Raw genomic sequence first — 21,128 nt, 5'->3', positions numbered from 1 at the left:
TTATATGTTTTTGTAAATATATACAACCTTCACTACTCTAACTTAATTAAACACATGTAACCCTAATACATGTGTTGGAGGATATAAACATAATTGTCTAATTTGGTGTTTTATTTATGTGATTATAGAAATTTAGTAAATATTAGATGTCACATATAAGTAGAAATGTATAAGTTGACATTTTTTGTACTCAAATTTGTAAAATTCTAAAATTAATGTAAGATACTCGCTAAACCGTTGTACTTTAAGACTCTATTGCGACTGACAGAAACAGATGCACAATCACTTTAGTGACAAAACAGTCGCAAAATATAAGTTCAGTCACAATATAGTCTCAATTTGTGACGTCTTTGTGACAATAAAATATTAGTATAATTTTGTGTTAAGATTTTATAACCAAAAACATATTAGACATGACCCTTTGATCATGTATACTCTCATTTAAGAGTTTAGTTTTGATAAAATATCAAACATAATAATTTTTATATGTTTTTGTAAATATATACAACCTTCACTACTCTAACTTAATTAAACACATGTAACCCTAATACATGTGTTGGAGGATATAAACATAATTGTCTAATTTGGTGTTTTATTTATGTGATTATAGAAATTTAGTAAATATTAGATGTCACATATAAGTAGAAATGTATAAGTTGACATTTTTTGTACTCAAATTTGTAAAATTCTAAAATTAATGTAAGATACTCGCTAAACCGTTGTACTTTAAGACTCTATTGCGACTGACAGAAACAGATGCACAATCACTTTAGTGACAAAACAGTCGCAAAATATAAGTTCAGTCACAATATAGTCTCAATTTGTGACGTCTTTGTGACAATAAAATATTAGTATAATTTTGTGTTAAGATTTTATAACCAAAAACATATTAGACATGACCCTTTGATCATGTATACTCTCATTTAAGAGTTTAGTTTTGATAAAATATCAAACATAATAATTTTTATATGTTTTTGTAAATATATACAACATTCACTACTCTAACTTAATTAAACACATGTAACCTTAATACATGTGTTGGAGGATATAAACATAATTGTCTAATTTGGTGTTTTATTTATGTGATTATAGAAATTTAGTCAATATTAGATTGCACATATAAGTAGAAATGTATAAGTTGACATTTTTTGTACTCAAATTTGTAAAATTCTAAAATTAATGTAAGATAGTCGCTAAATAGTTGTACTTTAAGACTCTATTGCGACTGACAGAAACAGATGCACAATAAAATTATAATAACACAAGTGTTTGCGATTTCAATAAAATTACAAATACACAAATATTAAACTTGAAAATTATTCATATTCCTCATTTTCATCTTCTTGATCTTCATCCTCATCTGAAGACGAAGACGAGGACGAGTAGTTGCCACGAAATTCATCTTCTGGTTCAGCATCGTTGATCTCAAAATCAATTTCTTCTTTAGGATGATTACCATCTACGAAACTGTCAACTATGATCTCCTCTATTGAATCTGTCATTCCATCATCAACTGTTTGCTGCAATATAACAACCTCCTTTTGTTTTAAGTTCCCTTGTACAGCATGCCTTGGATTAACTTTCAGAACGTTGAGCCAAAGTTTTCGAGGTCGTTTAGTGTGAGGATATGAAAGATAACAAACTTGATCAGCTTGAGAACCTACACATAAAAAATGGTTCTCCAATTAGACGTATATATATATATCTATAAATATATATTTAAAATAGAACATTACCTAATATAAACGGTTCATAATGTCGGTATCTCCTTGATGACAACACGTCAACAATGCCTCCATCGCGTATTCGAGTGCCTTTGTCAATTGTAGAGTCATACCATTCACAATAGAAAAGTGTGACCCGTAAATTCAAAAATCCTGGATAGGTAAGCTCTATGATATTTTCAATGGTCCCGTAAAAATCGTCCTCGCCAGATGAATTGGAATAAGTTTGTCCTCGGACACATACCTCATAATTCATTGTTTTTTTAGTGAGACCGTGAGCTTTTGTGTGAAACAGATAACCTCTTGTAAAATATATAGGCCAAGACTTAACTTTATTTTCAGGACCGTCCACGATTTCATGGACCCATGGAGGAAAACTTTCAAAACCACCACGCACCTGTGCCAAATATATATACAAAATTTTAGATCACAATATTTATCATGTTGATATAATTAATTGGTGGATAGTAAAACATACATATTGCTTAATCCATTCATGGAAATCTTCTTCTCTTTTCGACCTAACATCTTCATCAGATAGTTTTGGATATTCATATCGAATTTGCGCCTCCAACAATCTGTATTTTATCAACAAAAAGTAAATATTTTAAAGTTTACCTAAGAACATATGGTTATAAATATACTTGGTAAATCAAAAATACCTCTCATGTTGCTGGAAATAATCACAATTGCGCAGAACATATGCGTGTGCACATTTATAATCTTTTTCAGTTAACCAAAATTCACTACTTTTTCCGCCTGGACGACCAACTTGAGTGAATATATCTGGTACTTGTATAGGATATACAGGTACTTCACCTTCTTCATGCCGAATTAACCTGTTAAAGTTTATTTTGTAAAACCTTTTCACAATTTTAGAAGTTGATAGAAAAATTCAATAATCATATTTGAAGTTTTACCTTCTTCTCCTTGTTGTAGAAATGTGTGAAGCGAAATAGTGTTCTGAGAAATAAGATATCTCATCATTCAAGTAGGATTGAACTATTGAGCCAACTGGATATCTTTTGTTCTTCGCTTTCCCTTTTAAACGTTAAAAAAACCTTTCGAAAGGATACATCCACCTATATTGCACAGGACCACCAAGTTGTGCTTCATAAGGTAGGTGAATTGGGAGGTGCTCCATTACATCAAAGAATGAAGGAGGGAATATTTTCTCCAAATTACACAAGATCATGACAATATTATCCTTTAGAATTTCGAGGCGGGATTGCTCCAATGTTCTACTACATAGGTCGTGGAAAAATGCTCCAATCCCTACAAAGTTATAACATGTTATGTTGTTATATATAAATATAAAATCAACAACTAAACCAAACTAAATGTTTAATTTATATACCTGAAATTGCCAGGTGGACATTACGCGGTAAAAGCTCTGCAAATATGAACGGAAGCAATCGTTCCATAAACACATGGCAGTCATGACTCTTCATTCCCGAAAACTTTCCATTTTTCATGTCAGCACAACTAGCTAAATCTGCGACATATCCGTCTGGGAATCTAACATCTTCTTTTACCCATTTTAATAAAGCCTCTTTCGCTTTGGTTTTCAATCTCCAAATAGGGAATGGGGCTCTCCCTTGAGCATCTAGATGTAAATCTTGCCGGGAACAAAATCTTGCAATATCCAATCTTGACTGCACGTTGTCTTTCGATCTATCTTTTACATTCATAGTGGTGTACATCAAGTTATCAAAGACATTTTTCTCGACGTGCATCAAATCCAGGTTGTGCCTTAAATTCAGATCGACCCAGTACGGTAACTGCCATAATATGCTTTCTTTATGCCAATTATGCCATCTTCCGTAGCCTTTAACTTTCTTTTCGTGACCATTCCCACCGCAAATAGATGTTTTAGGTGCTTTGGCTTTCCTTATACGCTCATAGATAGCTTGACTACTCAGAGATGCTGGTGGCTCGTCATTCAATGAATCTTTTCCCTTCAGAAAGTCCTTTTTATTCTTCCGCATCGGATGACTTGTAGGAAGAAATCTCCTATGACAGTCAAACCAACATGTTTTCCTCCCAGCTGGTAATTGAAAAGCACCAGTGTCATCCATACAAATTGGACATGCTAATCTTCCATGTGTCGTCCATCCCGACAACATACCGTATGCTGGAAAATCGCTTATTGTCCACATAAGAACAACTTTCATGTTGAAATTTTGATTTAGTGAGATATTATAAGCCTCAACCCCATTATACCATAACTCCTTTAACTCATCGATTAATGGTTGGAGGAAAACATCAAGGCTGGCTCGTGGGTGGTTTGGTCCGGAGTTCAGAATCGTAAGAAATAAATACTCGCTGTTCATGCACATATCTGGAGGTAGGTTGTATGGAGTTAAGATCACAGGCCACAAAGTATGATTTTTGGAGACCCCAAATGGATTAAAACCATCTGTACATAACCCAAGGTAAACGTTTCGTGGCTTTTGCGCAAATGTGGGATGTAAATGTTGGAAATTCTTCCATTCAGGCGCATCAGATGGATGACACATTACTCCATCTTCTGAATCATGCTCAGCATGCCATCTCATTGATGATGCGGTCTTCTCTGATTGGTACATCCTCTTCAATCTATCTGCAATAGGTAGATACCACATACGACTGAAGGGTATTCTAGTTCTACCCCCACTACTTTTGTACCTTGGCTTCCCACAGAACTTGCAATGCTCCAAATTCCCATCTTCTTTCCAAAATATCATACAATTCTCTATACATACATCAATTGTATGGTATGGCAATCCTATCTTTCGAACTAAAGTCTCTGTCTCGTAGTATGAACCAGTAGCTTGATTACCCTCTGGTAAAACCTCCGTAAACAATTCAGCCCAATCGTCCATGCATGCCTCAGACAAATTATTATCAACCTTGATGTTCATGAACCTAGACGCCAATGATAGTTGCGAATGACCTTCATGACATCCATCATAAAGTGGAGTATTTGCAGCATCTAACATGTCGTAGAACCGTTTCGCCTCTTCAATGGGTTCTTCATGGATATGATCATATCCATGATCATATCCACTTTCATACTCATGATACTCATTAAAAGGCGTGGTACCATGAAATGCATCATTCACCATCTCAGCATATACATTTCCCTCAAATCCTATTGGCTGACTACCAGGTTGACTACCATGCTGACTACTAGTACTAGTATAATTTGTATTAGGATAATGACTACTAGTTCCTACCCCTAGCACGTCATAATCTTCACCATGTTCAGACCATACATAATAATTTGGCATAAATTCTAGATATTGTCGTACCTCGCAAAATAACATCGTTCTGACATTTTACGCAAGGACAGTAAAACCTACCTCCACTGTTTTGTGCCATAGGCTGGCTGTTTGCGAAATTCATGAACTGCTCAACTCCCGCCAAAAATTCTTTAGATATATTATTTGTTCTTCCATCGATCCGATTATACATCCACTCTCGAGATGAATTCCACATAGCTTTTTTTTTTCTTTTCTTCTAAAAAAATAAATCTTCTTTTTCACTTTTTTTTTCTTCTCTTCTAAAAACAAAAAAAAATTCTTTTTTTTCACTACTTTTTTTCTCTTCCGTCTCTTTTCTTACAAATGAATGAGAATGATATGAATGGAATGGTGAGAGTGATGTGCTATATATAATATAAATTTTGTGACTACTTTGCGACTACAATTAAAACAGTCGCAAATAAGGACTCCTTTGTCACTAAAAACCACATAATTGAGACAAATTAAAGCTCGAAAAAGCTTAGTACAAATGCAAACTGAAACATTTATCACGTTTTTTACCGACATCACTAAGCGACTGCTTTGCGACTCTTTTGCAACTACGAACGAAAGCGTCGCACATTACGACGGATTTGTCACTCTTTTACCACGTAATAGTGACTCAAAAAAGGGTCACAAAAGTTCAGTACAAACCCACACTATCACATTTACCACGTTTTTTACCGACATAGTCACCGTGGCAAATACGTCGTGATTTGAAGACAGCTTTGCGACTAACTTTACTGACTTAATCTTCAGTTTATAGTTTGTCATAAATTGCGATTATTTTGCGACAGTTTATTTATTCTCGATAAAATTTCCCAAAGTAGTCGCATAATAGCAACGAGTTAGCGACTACATTTAGGCGTCGTAAATTTGCGACTGTTTTACGTCCTATGTATTCGTCATCGTTAGTCCGTCGCAAAAGTGTCACAAAGTAGTCACAAAATTTTGCGATTATAAATTCAGTCACAATAAGTAGTCCCAAACGCCTTGTTTTCGTGTAGTGGACCGGGAAGCGAGTCAAATCACCATTAGACAGATGGGCATATTGAAGATTCATGAGTTTCTTATTTTGTTAGATTTTCCATAAGACATAGTTTAAACCCCTTAAGAAATGAGTTCGGTTCAATATTTATAAGACCATCTTTAATGAGAGAGGACGTTGCTTAAGTTGTTTTGGGTAGAAACATTGCTCATTCTTTTTCTACAGCTGTCAGTTTGTTATTAGTAATATATTAAAATATTAATTTTTTTATTTTGTTAAGCAACGTATCAGCGTTCTCCGTTGGTGATGCTCTAAGTTGCTCTTAATTTTGTTCCTTTTCGCTTGAATTTAAATTTATTATAAATGTTCAATTTACTAGCTACAAACCAATGAAATGATTTTCTAAAGAGGAAAATAGCCAAGTGGAACAAAGATAAAAACGTTAAATGTGAAATGTGTTGAGGCCCTTCAAATCTCATGTATATGAAATAACCAACTCAACTCTTCTAAATTGTCCTTTTTAGTCTATATTTTATTATAAACTATTGATATATGGAAGCTCATATTTCTGAAAGCATGTATAATTTCATACTCTTATGTTGTGACCAAAAGAATAAGATAATCTAAACAAAAAAAATTCAACATTTTCACAGAAAAAAATACATAAAATTACTCAAAACAATTTGACCGTGCGTAGCGCGGTTAAATTCCTAGTATATATATATAGAGAGAGAGGGAGATCAACCACTGTACAACATAAATTACTTCGCCTGGTTAGGTTTGATAAATTGATACAGTAGGCGATGTCAAAAAAATATAATAAAATGTTTTTTCATACATCAGGTAATATAAATTTGGTCGGTATAATATATTATATTCCCATGCGTAAAATTAATTAACAGAGTGGGTGATGTAAAATGTAAATGCTAAAGCTATATATATATATAGAGTAAGATTGGGTAAGGTGAAGGGGGTTATGTCAAAAAAGTTATAATGAAAATTACCGTAATCAAACTCACTACATATATTTGCACCCAAAAAAAAAAAACTCACTACATAATTGTGTCACTGAGAGATATATTATAACAAAACCTACTCGTAACATGAAAATTTCTATGGTATGTAAATAAACTAGATGTCCATTTGTAGTTTTCAGCTTTTGCCAACCCAGAGAGTCAAATACCACTTTGTAGGTTTTCCTTCACTAATTTAGAGGCCAAACAAAGAATTTTTTATCTTTTGATTGATGGAAGTAAATAAAAGTTTTGGTGAATGGAGAGATCTATAGAAGATGTCAAATGATTCACGAAAGCCTCAGTGCATTATTTCGCTAGCTTTCTAGTAACTAAGTGAATTGATGAATACTCTCATTTCCAACTGTTATCAATCTATTATTTTTAAATCAGTTAAAAATTATTAGACGTTGGTAAATAAATGTTTTCCAATGAAATTTCGTGTCGGTTTTAATTTCCTTAGCGAAAAAAAAACAAAGATTTTTGACCTTTTGTTTCAAAGGGACAGAGAGAAAATAAATTTGTTCGGTGAGTAGAAGTGGAGATGGAAATTTTCATAAACGGAAAAAAAACAAAAATAAAATTCATAAACGATTCGCAGTCCGCAGAAGCCTCATTGCGTTATTGCCATTTCTAGTAAGTGGTTCATGAATACAAAAACTCTCATTTCAAACTGAAGACTCACTTTTTCTGACGCACTATATATTATTGGTTCACAACCCATATAATATATCTTTCTAACTCATTTTGAAAAGAAAAAAAATTAAACCAAAGGCAAAAAAAACCCTAGAAATCTAAAAAGAAAAAGTAAAAATAATAAACAACTCAAGTTAGCTAACACATGTCTGGTGTGTGTTAGAGCATATTTACAAATCCAAACGTCCTAGTTAGTTTTTTTGAAATGCTTCGTTGAAGTAACTTGAATCACCAGTCCAAATCACTTAAATTTCATGATCCTTGCTATATCATTTTGCACCATTTTTCTGAACTCCACCGCTTTCGGCTAAACGAAGCAGAATGCAAATGCTGAAAATTTTGGTGTAAATTAAGTGACTAGAGCATTAATAGTTAGAAAGATTCGATATGGTGAATATAAGTAAAATGGCTGGGGTTAGGTAAAAATAGTAGTAAACACCTTTGTCGAGAGGATGATATGTAAGAATACTGTGGTATGTAAGTTAATAAATAATTCTTGAATTTTAAGCTTTAATTATGAATAAGTGAGTCAGAAACAGGGTTGCTTTTAGCTCGTGGAAACCACATACTCGAAACTTTAAGGTTGTTATGGGCATTTTCCGCATAATACCAAAAGATTAACAATTATTAACCATTGGTAAAAAATATGAAACCTCTAACTTAGTTGTTTCCTTCTAGTTAGTGACATAATAATAATTATAAATAAGAATTATTTGGTATGTAAGTCGATATATAATTCTCGAATTTTATCAAAAAGTGACTCAGAAATATCAACAAGTTGCTTTTAGATGTTGGCAACCACAGATAGTCGAAACTTTAAAGTTCTTATGGGCCTTTTATTTTTTTACTTTCTGAAAAATAGCAAAAGATTTAAAAATATTTACCAATTGATACAAGGGGAAAGAGTTGAGAGAGAGAGAGAGAAGGCAAGCCAAAGTCTTCAAACTTGTGTCTCGTATACCCAATTGGTCTATAAATTACAACTTGCACTCAAGCCTTCTCTTACATTTTCAATCCATAAGATAACTTCAAACTTTTTGAAAGAAACTCTGAAGAGCGTTTTAGAAAAGGAAAAAATCATGGCTTCTCGTATGTTGTTTTCTTCTAAAAAGAGCATGGCTTCGGGTCTGTTTTCATTTCTTTTGTTCCTGATCTGATTTTGATATTTTGTTATTCTGAAATGTTAGTAATCAGTGTTGTTTCTTGTTGTTATCAATTTATCATGTCATGATCGAGAGATACATATTTATATTTAGGTTAATGATGAGTTTTAGTTTTGGTGAAATCATTTCCAGGCAGTGGAAAGGCTAAAGTTACTCGTTACATTAACACTGGCTATGGAGACACAGAAGCAGTTACTGTGAATCCTACAGAAAAGCATCAAGCCACAATTGTGTGGCTTCATGATCTCAACGGAACTGGCTATGAGTAAGCAAAATTCTTTTTTTCTGCTAGCTGCTTTGTCTTGAACGATTAAAGCATTCTCTTGTTGTCAAATAACAAAACTACATATTCTCTTCTAACTCTATTAATTCTTTGTGTCTTTAATTTGTTGCAGAGCCTCTGATTTTGTAAAGAGTTTCTCGCTTTACAATGTAAGGTTTCTTCATTCAAATTTTCTATCAACCTCACCAATTTATTATTTCAAGTTATTTTATTTTAATTGTTAAGCGCACCACATATATATATATATACAGGTTAAGTGGATCTGTCCCAATGCTCCTTCGATCTCCGACATGGGTTTTTATGGAGAACCAGCAAGGGCATGTAAGATCAGTTTGCTTTAGAAAGAAACATTCTTTCAGTATTCATGAGGGTTAAAACAGTTAAATTGGTTTCGTACGAAACATTCTTTACTGAACGAATCAGGGTTCAAGGTCAATGGATTGAGTACTAGTGGCCCGCTTGACCCCTACGAGATAGATGATTTAAAGAATGCAACTGCATATGTTGCCAGGCTTTTGAAGAATGAACCAGAACATGGTAATAACCCTAAATTATAAAGTTTAAGAATGTTGGTACATTATAATATTACATGCTAGCTAAATCAGTAATAGTGTTTCACACTTGCCATTCTTCTGGTTTTTATAGTGATGAAGGGCGTAGCAGGTTACGGTATTGGTGGAGCACTAGTTCTCCACATAGCGACTTGCTGTGCACTTGGAAGTTTCCCAATTAAAATACGAGCTGTAGTTGGGATAAACTGCTGGCTTCCCAATAGATTGTATTTCTCTTTCAAGTCCTAATAATATCAAACTCTCTTTAATTATTGTTTTCTTTTAACTGATGGAAGCGTCAATAAACTTTTCAGCAAGTTAGAAGATCAGATGAATTCTACAACTGGGGCTACATCGCGTGCTGCAGAGCTTCCGATCTTAATTACGCATGGATATAGTACGAGTAACAAGTTATATGCATTGATTTCCCTCTTTATATATACATATAAAGCTAATTATTCTTGTCACAGATGATAAAATGGTTCCTTTCGGAACTGGAGGCTTATCTTCTGACATACTTTTCAAGGTTGGATTTATACGAAGGAAGCTAAAAATAATCCACATGTATAAACCATCAACTACAAATTTTTCTTTCTTTTTCACAACAACTCTACTTCCGGCCATTTGGTTTATCTTTTCATTAAATTGATTTCTTCATGTGCATCCAGGTGTGACCATGCAATCAATTTCCAGGTAATGACCGATGTCAGTCTCTGGTTGACAAAGAAGTTCGAGCTGGAGGGAGAGCCAGATGAAGATCCTGCAGTATAATTGTTTAGCAGAACACTAAAATAATAAGACTTAAGGGTTGACTTAAAGCTTATATTTTAAAATCTAAGAAAAATACTATAATGCGAGCGTATGACTTATAAGTTAATTTAAAGGGTTGTTTTATGTTCTTTCTAATTAATATTCCTTTCTTTGTAGTTTTGTCATTTATCTTCTTCGTTTGTCCTTTTTCTCTGTTGTTGGATTCTTATATATGAATAAATTAGTGCTTCTTTTATTAAAATATCTCTTCTTACCAAATGCAAAGACTTTTCATCACTTGCCCGTCGAAAAAATGTAGACATCAGACATAAAAGCATGAGATTATCACAAAATTCCCCATGTTACTTTTTGACCATAAGGAGGTTATCTTATGAGTAAAATCGCATGCAAAACGTACGTTTTTTTTTGTTTGGGTTAAACGACTGCAACCAAAACTGGCTCGTACAGATATTTTAACTACATGTTGAGAGTCTTCAATGATGTTAATGATAAATAAATTCCGATTAACCGGAATAAATGGAGATACGACAGAGGAGAGATGAAGCTCGAAGAAGAAAAGAGAAACGTGATTCTCATTCAATCAAAGGATAAAAGTTTGTTACGAAGCTTAACCCAGAATTAACAGCTATCTTAGTCTTTATACTTAGACTAATCTGATCAACTAGATAACCGGGATTAACCAATATTTAATAATCAGATTTAACCATCTAATACGCCCCCCCTCAATCTTTATTTCCAAAGTGTCTGGTTTGGAAAATAAAGATTTGACAAAGACATCTTCTGCAGCAAGTGATGGAAAGGTCCTAGTTGTAGAGGTTTGGTCAAAATATCGGCATGTTGTTCTTAAGTGAGAACATGTAGAGCTTTAAGAGTATCTGCTTTGAGTTGATCACAAACTGTATGGCAGTCGATCTCTATATGCTTCGTTCGCTCATGAAACACAAGATTCATTGCAATATGTAGAGCTGACTTATTATCACAGAACAATTTGGCAGGTGCAACCTCCTTAATGTGTAAGTCTTTGAGCAACTGCTGAAGCCAAATGATCTCACAAGTAGTCTGTGCCATACTACGATACTCTGATTCTGTACTGCTTCGACTTGCAACAGCTTGTTTCCTAGATTTCCAACAAATCAATGAAGAACCAAGATAGATGCAATAACCTGTTATTGAACGTCTTGTCTCCTTACAAGTTGCCCAATCTGCATCTGAGAACCATTCAAGCAAAGTTCAGAGTGTGCCGAATAAATTAAACATTGTCCTGGATTTGTCTTGAGATAACGAAGAACTTTGTGTGCTGCTTGAAGAAGTGTATCAGTCGGAGCCGAGATAAACTGACTCAATTGATGCACTACAAACGTTATATCAGGGCGTTTTATAGTTAGATAGAGTAAGCGTCCAATAAGCTCTCTATAAGACATAGGAGAAGATAAAAATGTTCCCATATCCTTGGTAAGATGTAAGTTTGGATCCATTGGGACTGAACTTGGTTTACAACCAAGGAGACATGCATCCTCAAGAAGATTCTGAGCATATTTGCATTGAAAAACTGAGATCCCGTTTGATGTTCTTGATATTTCCAAGCCGAGGAAAAAGCGAGCTGGACCAAGATCTTTGATCTTGAACTCAGACTTCAAAAGTGATTTTAAAACTTCAACTGCAGCTGCATCATTACTTGCTATCATAATGTCATCGACATAAACAAGCACGACAACAATGGAACACTCGCCGGTAGGAAGCATAGAGAAATTGACAAAGAAAGTGTTATCAGCAGGAGATTGAACATAGTTCGCTCCTAGGAAAACGGAAGAGAGACGCTTGTACCATTGACGAGATGCCTGTTTCAAAGCATATAGTGATTTGAGTAAATGACATACCAGATTAGCAGGTAGAACTGTATTTGGTGGCGGTGTGTATCCTTGAGGTAGACTCATGCATATTTCTTCTTCCAATTCACCATGGAGGAAAGCTTTTGAGACATCCATCTGAGTTAAAATTCATCCTTTCGCAGCAGCAAGACCTAGAAGAACTTAACACTAGTGAGTTTGGCAACAGGGAAAAAGGTCTCGAGATAATCAATCCCTTCCTGCTGAGTAAAGCCTTGGGAGACCATTCTAGCTTTATACCGCTCAATGGAGCCATCAGAATTGTATTTGATGGTGAAAACCCATTTGCACCCAATAACATGTTTTCCTGCAGGTAGTGACTCAACAACAAAAGTCTTATTAAGCTCAAGAGCATATAGCTCATCATTTGCTGCATTAGTCCACTTTTCCGATTTCATAGCTTGATGGAAAGTCTTTGGCTCTGTTTCGGTACTATAAGAGAGGATATAGGATTGAACTAAAGGAGTGTATCGATCAAGAGTACAGATAGACGAAAGAGGATATGGTGTTGTCCGTTTAGGTAAGGAATGAGGTGGAAGGAGAAGTGGTGTTGGCTGTTTAAGTGATGGAGGAGATGGAAGGAGAAGTGGTGTTGGCTCTTTAAATGATGGAGGAGATGTAAGAGGAAATGGTGATGGCTGTTTAGGTGATGGAGAAATTGTTTCTGTAGGTGGTAAGCAAGATATAGATGGAACAAGTGAGCAATGATACTCAGAAAGGTAGCTAGGGGCTTTAGACTGCCGCTTTGGTTGAGCAGTAGAAACAGATGAAACACCTGTCATAGACATACTAGCAGTACTAGCAGGAATGGTACTATTGTCACATTCTAATGATGCTAATGACGAGGATGATGCAGATGGTATAGTAGGAATGAGTGAATCTTCATCTATAAGCGGCATGCTTTCAACAAAATGCAGAGGAACATGCAAAGATAATATAAAATTGGGAAACATATCAACAGCAGAAGACAATAAAGAACTAGTTTTAAAAGGAAAAATTTCCTCTTGGAAAGTAACATTCCTAGATATGGAAAAAGAATTTGACTCTGATAGTAATTGGATTCAAATAAACTCTGATAGTAATTGGAGATAGTGGCAATGATATATTTTTCTTCATACACTGGTGTTCCATCGGGACCTTCAATGACAAATATATTGTTGATAGCATTGCGTATTTTGTTGTAGCATAAAAGATCTAAGATGGGGATCGACGCTTTGGTCACGGTTTGCATTCCAAGCTTCAGAAACCAGTTTTTGACCTCCGGGTTCTCTTAATCTTCTGCCAAAGCGGAAAATTCCATGTTTCTTCTTTTGTTGTGGATCAAAGGAGGTAACTAAGGTGCGATGGTCAGATCCTTTAAAGCGTAGATATTCACTTCATCCTGAAGGGTAAGCTAGAATCCATTCACTGTTTGCCATGACCCGATCAAACCTGCATCTAACCAAAAATTGGAGTTAAACGTGAGGAGTTATAGGCGTTCGTTAGAATCAAAGTGAAATGTGAGAAGTTATAGGCATTTCTTTCTGGACAAATAACTGCAAAATCTGTAAACTTAAAAAACCCTAAGAGGCTGTTCCGAGATAGGTTCTTCAAGGTAACATTTGGAGGTCATAAAAATGTCTTATCAGTCAAAAACTTTGTGGAGTTCTTCATGATAATACTAGCTATGGATCCAACATAGGGATTGTGATTTTAGCAGTTAACTGTGATTTTACTCGTGTGTTTATGAGGCTTGTTTGTATAGAGTAAATGATGACGCATTTTAATGTTTGGTTTGAAAAACAAGGTTGGATGGAGCTGAAGCTTTGTATGAGCATTCTTGAATATTAGGTCTGACATTAAAAGAAAAAGTAGAAATGAGTTTTATCATTTTAGTGGCAAAGGTGAAGGCGGAGTTTGTGGAAATACATTGGTTACTTTCTAAGCATATTTTTCATGAGTTGGTCGTATAGGCTTGGAAACTACGTGATTGATTAGGTCTATTTTTTGATATTGCGTGCTATGATATGATGATTAGATGTATGCATGATAGTAATGTATGATGACATGGTATGATGATATGCATAAAAATGGGTTCATATAAAATGATTATTCATGTACGATGAGTATGATGATATGAATGAGATTATGTGTTTGGGGCGCGAACATGAGATTTTTTCGTGTCTCGTGATGGGCGGACTTGATATTGGTTCGTACACAGTGTATGAGTATGGGATTGGTTCATGCATGGTAATGGGAAAACTTGAGATTGGTTATGTGCTTGGTGATTGGACAAGTCTGAGATTGGTTTCGTGCCATGCTAAGTCGATAAGATTTTGGTTTAGCTTTGTTAATGAATGTGTGTCTCGATGAGTATGTTGGTTTTTGAATATGGTATAAGTAATATTATGATTATGCGATAGGTTGAGATTATGTGAAAGGTTGAGATTATGTGATAGGTTGAGCTTGTTCGTCGTATGTCAAGAATGTGGAGTCTGATTTTATGCTATACATTGATTGGTGAATGTGAGTAGATTGTCGTCGTTGTATTTTAGTGGGTATTGTTGACCTTCTCATTGAGTAATTAATTGTTTACAACTGATGAATTTATTGTTGATCTTTTGTATTTATTTTTCCCAGACTTTTGTGTTACAACTGATGAATTTTAAAAGAAAAAAATATTTTCGCAAGACCATTTGAATAACACGTCGTCCTAACTTGAAAGGCGGGACAAGTGTTTTTTCAGTTTATTCAATCAAAAAAAACGTTTTTCTTTAAAATATTTGCGGCCTTAAAGAGAAAATGACTTGATAGTTCGATCTTAGATCATAATGTTACTGAGGGATTAGTAACGGGAGGCCAACTATATGCAGAAACCGTCCCCTAGCCGAGAACATGATGAATGTGTGAGAGTGCATAAACGGTTGCGAATAACTCGATTAATAAACTGGACTAGCTGTGTTGGGAGGGTTAGGAGCTCTGCGGTGACATCGTCCATTGCACTCACACCAGATAGAATGAGTTACGGCTTGAAACAAGGTATACAATACTCCCAAATTCTGTCATGTATCACGATTGCAATAACCGAGTCGTTAAAGTTTCTCAAACAGTTGACCAGAAGGGGGAAGAGAAGAGCAAGTGATCACGTGTTTCCCATGGGTCATTTCAAAGAACACAACTTGTAGATACGGCCCCATTCCAAGCGTGCATTCTATCTCCCGTGGTTAAACGGTTAAGAATGGCCAGCCAAGTGAGGAAGGCAACTTGAAGCTGGCCGTTATGATATTTTGCCAACCTTTCCTCAATCTGATTTAGAAACTCCACACGGTGGTGCTGCCGTCGACGACAAATAGCATCAGCAACAGTTTCAGAGCGGCTAATCCCTAGGTCAACAAAACCGAGATCGCCTAGAGTCATGTGTAAGGACCCAAGAGAGCACCAGTTATCAAACCAGAAAGAGGTTTGCTGACCACTCCGCACTTCCTTTCAACAGAACTCCCTAGCCTGATTTCTATATTTAAGGATTTTCCTCCACATTCAAGAGACTGATTGTGAATTCTGCTTTAACGACTAGAATGACTCAGACCGAAGAATTTCCCGCTTGACCCAATCAACCCAAAGGGAACTTACCAAGATGATACGCAAAATAAGTTTCAAACAACTTACTTTGTTGGCTTCTACAATCGATTTCAAACCTAAACCACCATCTTCTTTAGGCCAACACACATCTCTCCAAGCCACTTTTGCTTTTGTAGAACCCAAATCTGATCCAGATCAGAGGAAAGCAGATCAAATCTTTTCGATTTTTTTGATAAATCTACTTGGCAACCGAAAAGCTGAAATCCAAAAATTAGTCAAGCTATAAATTACTGAATTGAGAAGTTGTAGACGGCTTGCATAGGAGAGTAGCTGATTCTTCTATAAATTGATGTGTGATCTAATGTTTTCGAGCAAAGGTAGAATCAGATAATGACATTCGCTTTGTCAGTAGTGGTAATTCCAAATACCGAACAAGTAAAGCATGATATGTCTATATTTTGTCTCCTTTTAGCATATGTTTATCATGCATTTAGCTAGGACAACTGATTGTTTTGCAACATTTTCTAGTCTTTTCTATACACTTTGCATGTCTAGGTAGTTCTTGCATCATCCTTGCATACATTGTGCATTTTGGAGTATTTCAGGTATCTAGGAGACGTTGGGAACACATCGCTCAGCATCGTCGTTCGATTCGCTGTTCGACATCGTTTGAGTCACCCACTCGAGCAACACCTTGACCGTCGATCGAGTCGTCACCCACTCGAGCAACACCTTGACCGTCGATCGAGTCGCCATTCGAGTTGTCCTTCGAGCCACCGGTCGGGGGATTCAGATTTTGACGTCTTCATCAAAGTTGTAGAGAATTGATTCATCTTTCCAATGCCGTTTATTTCAAGCTAATCGGAGCTGTGGTTCAAAAGTTATCATCCTTTTAGTGGAAGCGTATACATCCAGCTCGAGTCGCGCTGTCGTGCCGTTCGAGTCGTGCCGATCAAGTCGCGCTGTCGTGCCATTCGAGTCGTGCCGTTCGAGTCGCGCTGTCGTGCCGTTCGAGTCGTGCCGTTCGAGTTGACGTCACTCCACTCGAGCCAACGCCATCACTCCACTCGAGCCAACGCCATCACTCCACTTGAGCCAACGCCATCACTCCACGTGAGCCAACGCCATCACTCCACTCGAGCCAACGCCATCACTCCACTCGAGGCAACGTCATCACTCCACTTGAGCCAATGCCATCACTCCACTCGAGCCAACGCCATCACTCCACTCGAGCCAACGCCATCACTCCAGTCGCGCCATCACTCCGTCATCACACATCCGCTCGAGTCGCGCCATCACTCCGTCATCACACATCCGCTCGGGTCGCGGCATCACTCCGTCATCACACATCCGCTCGGGTCGCGCCATCACTCCGTCATCACACATCCGCTCGGGTCGCGCCGTCACTCTGTCATCACACATCCGCTCGAGTCGCGCCATCACTCCGTCGTCGACTACCATTTGAGCCGACACCATCACTCACTCGAGCCACTTCTTGTTCGCACATGTCAGGAAGACGTTCCATCTTACACGCTTCAGGAGATTCCCAAACCGACTCTTCATCTTGTCGTTTTAAGTTTTAGGGATTTTATGTCTTTACTATAAATACGTTTTGTTAAGTCTTTGCGACGTCATCTTAGTTTTTATCTTGTTTTGTTTTCTAAGGTTGACCTAGCCACCAAAAACGTATTCCGATCTTGTAATCCAGATAGCTTTGATTTTATTGAGTTTTTGCATTGGATTTCTTCTACAAAGTTGTTCTTCTCATTTCTATCTATCTACTATGCTTTGTTCAATATTTTCTGGATTTGTAACTTTGGTGATGATTTTCGGATCTGAGTAGTGTGTTAGTTCTTGAGGATGGGATAGATTAGGTGGAGGATCTTAGGATGTAGAGTGTTTAAGTGTTGATTGTATGATTCCCTTCTAGACTAGAGTAAGAAATACTAGTTTCTCTCTGATCAATTGGGACTAGGTTCGAGACATTTCCACACCCAAAAGGTGTTTGATGAAATGTCTGACCAACTAGTGCCAGAGACTTACGTTCATAGCCTAAGAGATTAGTTGTCTAGGATGTTTGTTGACGTGAATGAACTTGTTTTTCATGCCTGCTCGACCATGTTTCTCTAGCGAGAGCTAGGTATGGAAGTGGTTGAGTCTGAGTAGCTTTTACCAAGAGATTGGATTAGCTAAGTTGTGATGTTCATTGTTTAGGGATAGATTGCTTGTGGCATGTTAAACACTCTGTAGACTAGGATACTCCACCGACATCAATTACTCCCATCCTTAGGACTTTTATCTTTTTGATTGATATTACATTTCGAGACTGTTTCATTTGTTCATGCTTAGAATCGTTTTCGGTTTTGCTTATTCTTGCTTGCTTCTTGTCATACATTTTCGTTTCTGTTTCTGTGACTCATTTCCGTTTTGTATTTTGACAATTATAGGATTATTAGAAAAACACTCTTCTTGAATTGGCTTGACTTGTGATTGCTTGATTGCATCTTGATTGTTAGCAACATCTCATTTGGATTGAAACCTTAACTACTACAACACATAAGGTTAATTGAACCTACTAGGAGATACAAAAATCTTAGTATCAAAGCACCTCCTTCAAAAGGGAACTGGTGTAGTATCTCCTCATGGGCTAGGCCTGCAACTCCCGCGAGAAACATAGTTGACTTCTCTAGACTAAGACATAGATATGAAGCTACAACAAAGCCATTAAAAACCCCCAGAATACGATCCATGGACCTTGCTTTTCCATCGGAGAACAACATAATGTTGTCAGCAAAACATAAGTGTGTTAGTTTCAGATTCTTGCACTTCGGGTGAAAACCAAAACCTCTTTCCACCACAGATCTATCCAACATTTGTGACAAAACATTCATATAAATGACAAACAAGTAGGGTGAGAGGGAGCATCCTTGACGAAGGCTTCGCGTACTTCTAGAAAAACATGTGAGTTCCCCATTGACTTGCACAGAGAAAGATGCATAGATATACAAAGATTAATCAACTGAATGAACTTAGGTGGAAAATTAAAAGCCTTGAATATAATAAGGATGAAAGGCCACTGGACAGAATCAAAAGCCTTCGATATATCTAACTTCATCGCACAACGAGGAGAGATGCCTTCTTCATAATAGTCTTTTACTAGTTTACTTGCAAGAAGTAAATTCTCCATTAGAAGTATATTTTTGGTGAAAGCAGTCTAGTTATGAGCAATAAAGCTAGGCAGAAGAAGCTTAAGTTGATTTGCAATGATCTTGGATATGACTTTATACAAAAAATTACAGCATGATATCAGCCTGTAGTTCTTCATTTCTTTAGCATCAATTTTTTTTCGGAATTAGTGCAAGAATAGTAGTATGCAGGCCCTTTGGTAAAAAATCATAGACAAAGAAGGATTGAACCGCAAGAGTGAGCTCTAAACCAATAATTTCCCAAGCTTCCTTAGAAAACTTTATTGTATAGCCATCTGGCCTAGGCGATTTGTTCATTGGCATAAAAAGTATCACTTTCTTTACTTTAACCTATGTTACCTTAGAAATGATCTGGTCTTGCTCTTATATAGAACAGTGGAAAGGGACTAAGTCTCAAATAAACTCAGTAGTGGCTCCCACAAAGTCAGATGGTTCTAAAGATAGGAGCTCCGAGAAAAAGCGGACTGCCTCCGCTTTGAGGTCAGCAGAACTAGAGAGCCTCAAACCTGCAGGAGTAAAGACCTCATGAATCGAGTTTATAGCTTGTCTCTCTTTGACACCATTATGGAAGAATTTGTTATTCTTATCACTAACTTTGACCCAATGCAGTTTGTATATCTGCTCTAAGAACTTCTCCTCTAAGCTAGCCGTTTTTTCCCATCGTTCATACGCTTGAGCTTCTTCTCTAATCGCTTGGGGACTCATATTGGAGAAAGTGTTCTGTTGAAGCACACAAAGGACATCATAAGCAGTGGCTGCACGTCTAGAGATCTTTGATAGCTTATTGCGGCCTATCTCACATAGAATAGGGTTTAGAAGCTCTAGTTTCTTAGAGAAACGAAAGAGAGTAGAAGTGGACCGAAACAACGGGGTAGTGTCACGCCAGTAATCTTCAACACACTGCTTAAATTCAGTGATTGGATGCTATAGCATTAGTGAACCTGAAATGACCTCTCGGGCGAGAGAAACCAGTCATGAAAGAGAGAACGCCAGATAGACGATCTGAACAACTACCAGCCTCCATGACGTAGTAGGACTGCAGCAAAGACTGAAGCCAATCCGGGTTGTGAAGAGTTTTGTCCAGTTTTTTGCAGATCAAACCATCTTCTTGTTTTTTACACCAAGTAAAAAGCGGTTCATGAGTTCTCAAATCATTAGGGAGCAATAACACACAATATTTTGGAAGTCACACATACCTGACATTATCTGAGGGGAGATAGCAGCTCGAGAGTACTCATTCGGGTCGAGTATCTCATTAAAGTCACTAAATAAAACCCATGGCTTGCCATGTAAAGCCAAAGCATCTTGTTGGGATTGAATATTAGTCCATAAGTCTTTTCTGTTAGTGAAAAAGTTGGAGGCATATATAAAAGAACAAACAAAATCCTCCTCCAAATTAGGCAACTGAACAAGACATGTTATTACTTGGCTTTTTTATACACCACCTGCAACTTCACGTTGTTACTCCAAACAACCCATGCAAATCACAGATATTCCACATCTCTCGTATTCGAAATTTCACCATTTTATCATTGCCACTGAAAACATCAATTTTAATAGAACGATCACCGAGGTTCCAGATCTTATTTTACTATGACGTGATATGTTCCAACATGTGGACCTGAATTAAGGAAAAGACCCACAAGGAAATCCTTACAAAGGAACTTAATCCTGCAATACTTCCTTAGGAACAACCACCATGGAACAAGTACAGATCCCACCTCAGCTGGACTTCCCACCGCCATGGGGCCGTCTCCAGCGACCACCGACATGGTGTGCAGGCGGCTAGCCGCTAGACCCTTCACAAAGATACGAAAATCCTAATCACACTCTTTTTATCGCTTTTGCTCTGCTCTGCTGATCGCCTTTCCTTAAATAGTATTTTCTTACATCATCACTTTGAATCAAAAGTAAAAATATATGCAACTTGTAAAAGACATAACTTAATGAAACACTACTAAATATATATATATATATATATATATATATATATATATATATATAT

At 36.6% G+C, this 21,128-nt stretch overlaps 3 protein-coding genes across 3 annotated transcripts; 1 reads left to right on the top strand and 2 right to left on the bottom strand.

Moving 5' to 3' along the window:
* On the bottom strand, positions 2,549-4,996 carry LOC104759948. The gene is made up of 4 exons (XM_010482810.1): positions 3,082-4,996; positions 2,786-2,999; positions 2,645-2,687; positions 2,549-2,563 (listed from the first exon to the last, which is right to left on the bottom strand). The coding sequence occupies exons 1-4, from the start codon at positions 4,994-4,996 to the stop codon at positions 2,549-2,551; spliced, it is 2,187 nt and encodes a 728-aa protein (XP_010481112.1).
* On the top strand, positions 8,718-10,679 carry LOC104758432 (acyl-protein thioesterase 2). The gene is made up of 9 exons (XM_010481296.2): positions 8,718-8,830; positions 9,001-9,133; positions 9,264-9,300; positions 9,403-9,472; positions 9,575-9,688; positions 9,797-9,929; positions 10,017-10,099; positions 10,173-10,266; positions 10,371-10,679. Exons 1-9 carry the CDS (start codon positions 8,785-8,787, stop codon positions 10,471-10,473), a joined length of 813 nt encoding a protein of 270 aa, XP_010479598.1. The 5' UTR covers positions 8,718-8,784; the 3' UTR covers positions 10,474-10,679.
* Positions 11,317-12,458, bottom strand: LOC109129968 (uncharacterized mitochondrial protein AtMg00810-like). The gene is made up of 2 exons (XM_019239032.1): positions 11,729-12,458; positions 11,317-11,675 (listed from the first exon to the last, which is right to left on the bottom strand). Exons 1-2 carry the CDS (start codon positions 12,456-12,458, stop codon positions 11,317-11,319), a joined length of 1,089 nt encoding a protein of 362 aa, XP_019094577.1.

Source organism: Camelina sativa, chromosome 17, assembly GCF_000633955.1.
Source record: "Camelina sativa cultivar DH55 chromosome 17, Cs, whole genome shotgun sequence".
NCBI classification, from domain to species: Eukaryota; Viridiplantae; Streptophyta; class Magnoliopsida; order Brassicales; family Brassicaceae; genus Camelina; species Camelina sativa.
Note: the sequence above shows the minus strand (reverse complement) of the source record. Positions and strands in the feature narration are given on the sequence as shown.

What these genes read in the sequence shown, in the direction of transcription:
- LOC104759948 (XM_010482810.1), bottom strand. Translation starts at nt 4,996, where the DNA reads ATGCCAAATTATTATGTATGGTCTGAACATGGTGAAGATTATGACGTG. An exon ending in TGTCCACCTGGCAATTTCAG is followed by an intron (nt 3,000 to 3,081) that starts GTATATAAATTA and finishes ATAACTTTGTAG; the next exon opens with GGATTGGAGCATTTTTCCAC. An exon ending in TGGATGTATCCTTTCGAAAG is followed by an intron (nt 2,688 to 2,785) that starts GTTTTTTTAACG and finishes CTTATTTCTCAG; the next exon opens with AACACTATTTCGCTTCACAC.
- LOC104758432 (XM_010481296.2), top strand. Translation starts at nt 8,785, where the DNA reads ATGGCTTCTCGTATGTTGTTTTCTTCTAAAAAGAGCATGGCTTCGG. An exon ending in CTCAACGGAACTGGCTATGA is followed by an intron (nt 9,134 to 9,263) that starts GTAAGCAAAATT and finishes AATTTGTTGCAG; the next exon opens with AGCCTCTGATTTTGTAAAGA. An exon ending in AGAGTTTCTCGCTTTACAAT is followed by an intron (nt 9,301 to 9,402) that starts GTAAGGTTTCTT and finishes ATATATATACAG; the next exon opens with GTTAAGTGGATCTGTCCCAA.
- LOC109129968 (XM_019239032.1), bottom strand. Translation starts at nt 12,458, where the DNA reads ATGGATGTCTCAAAAGCTTTCCTCCATGGTGAATTGGAAGAAGAAATA. An exon ending in CAAGACAAATCCAGGACAAT is followed by an intron (nt 11,676 to 11,728) that starts GTTTAATTTATT and finishes TCTCAGATGCAG; the next exon opens with ATTGGGCAACTTGTAAGGAG.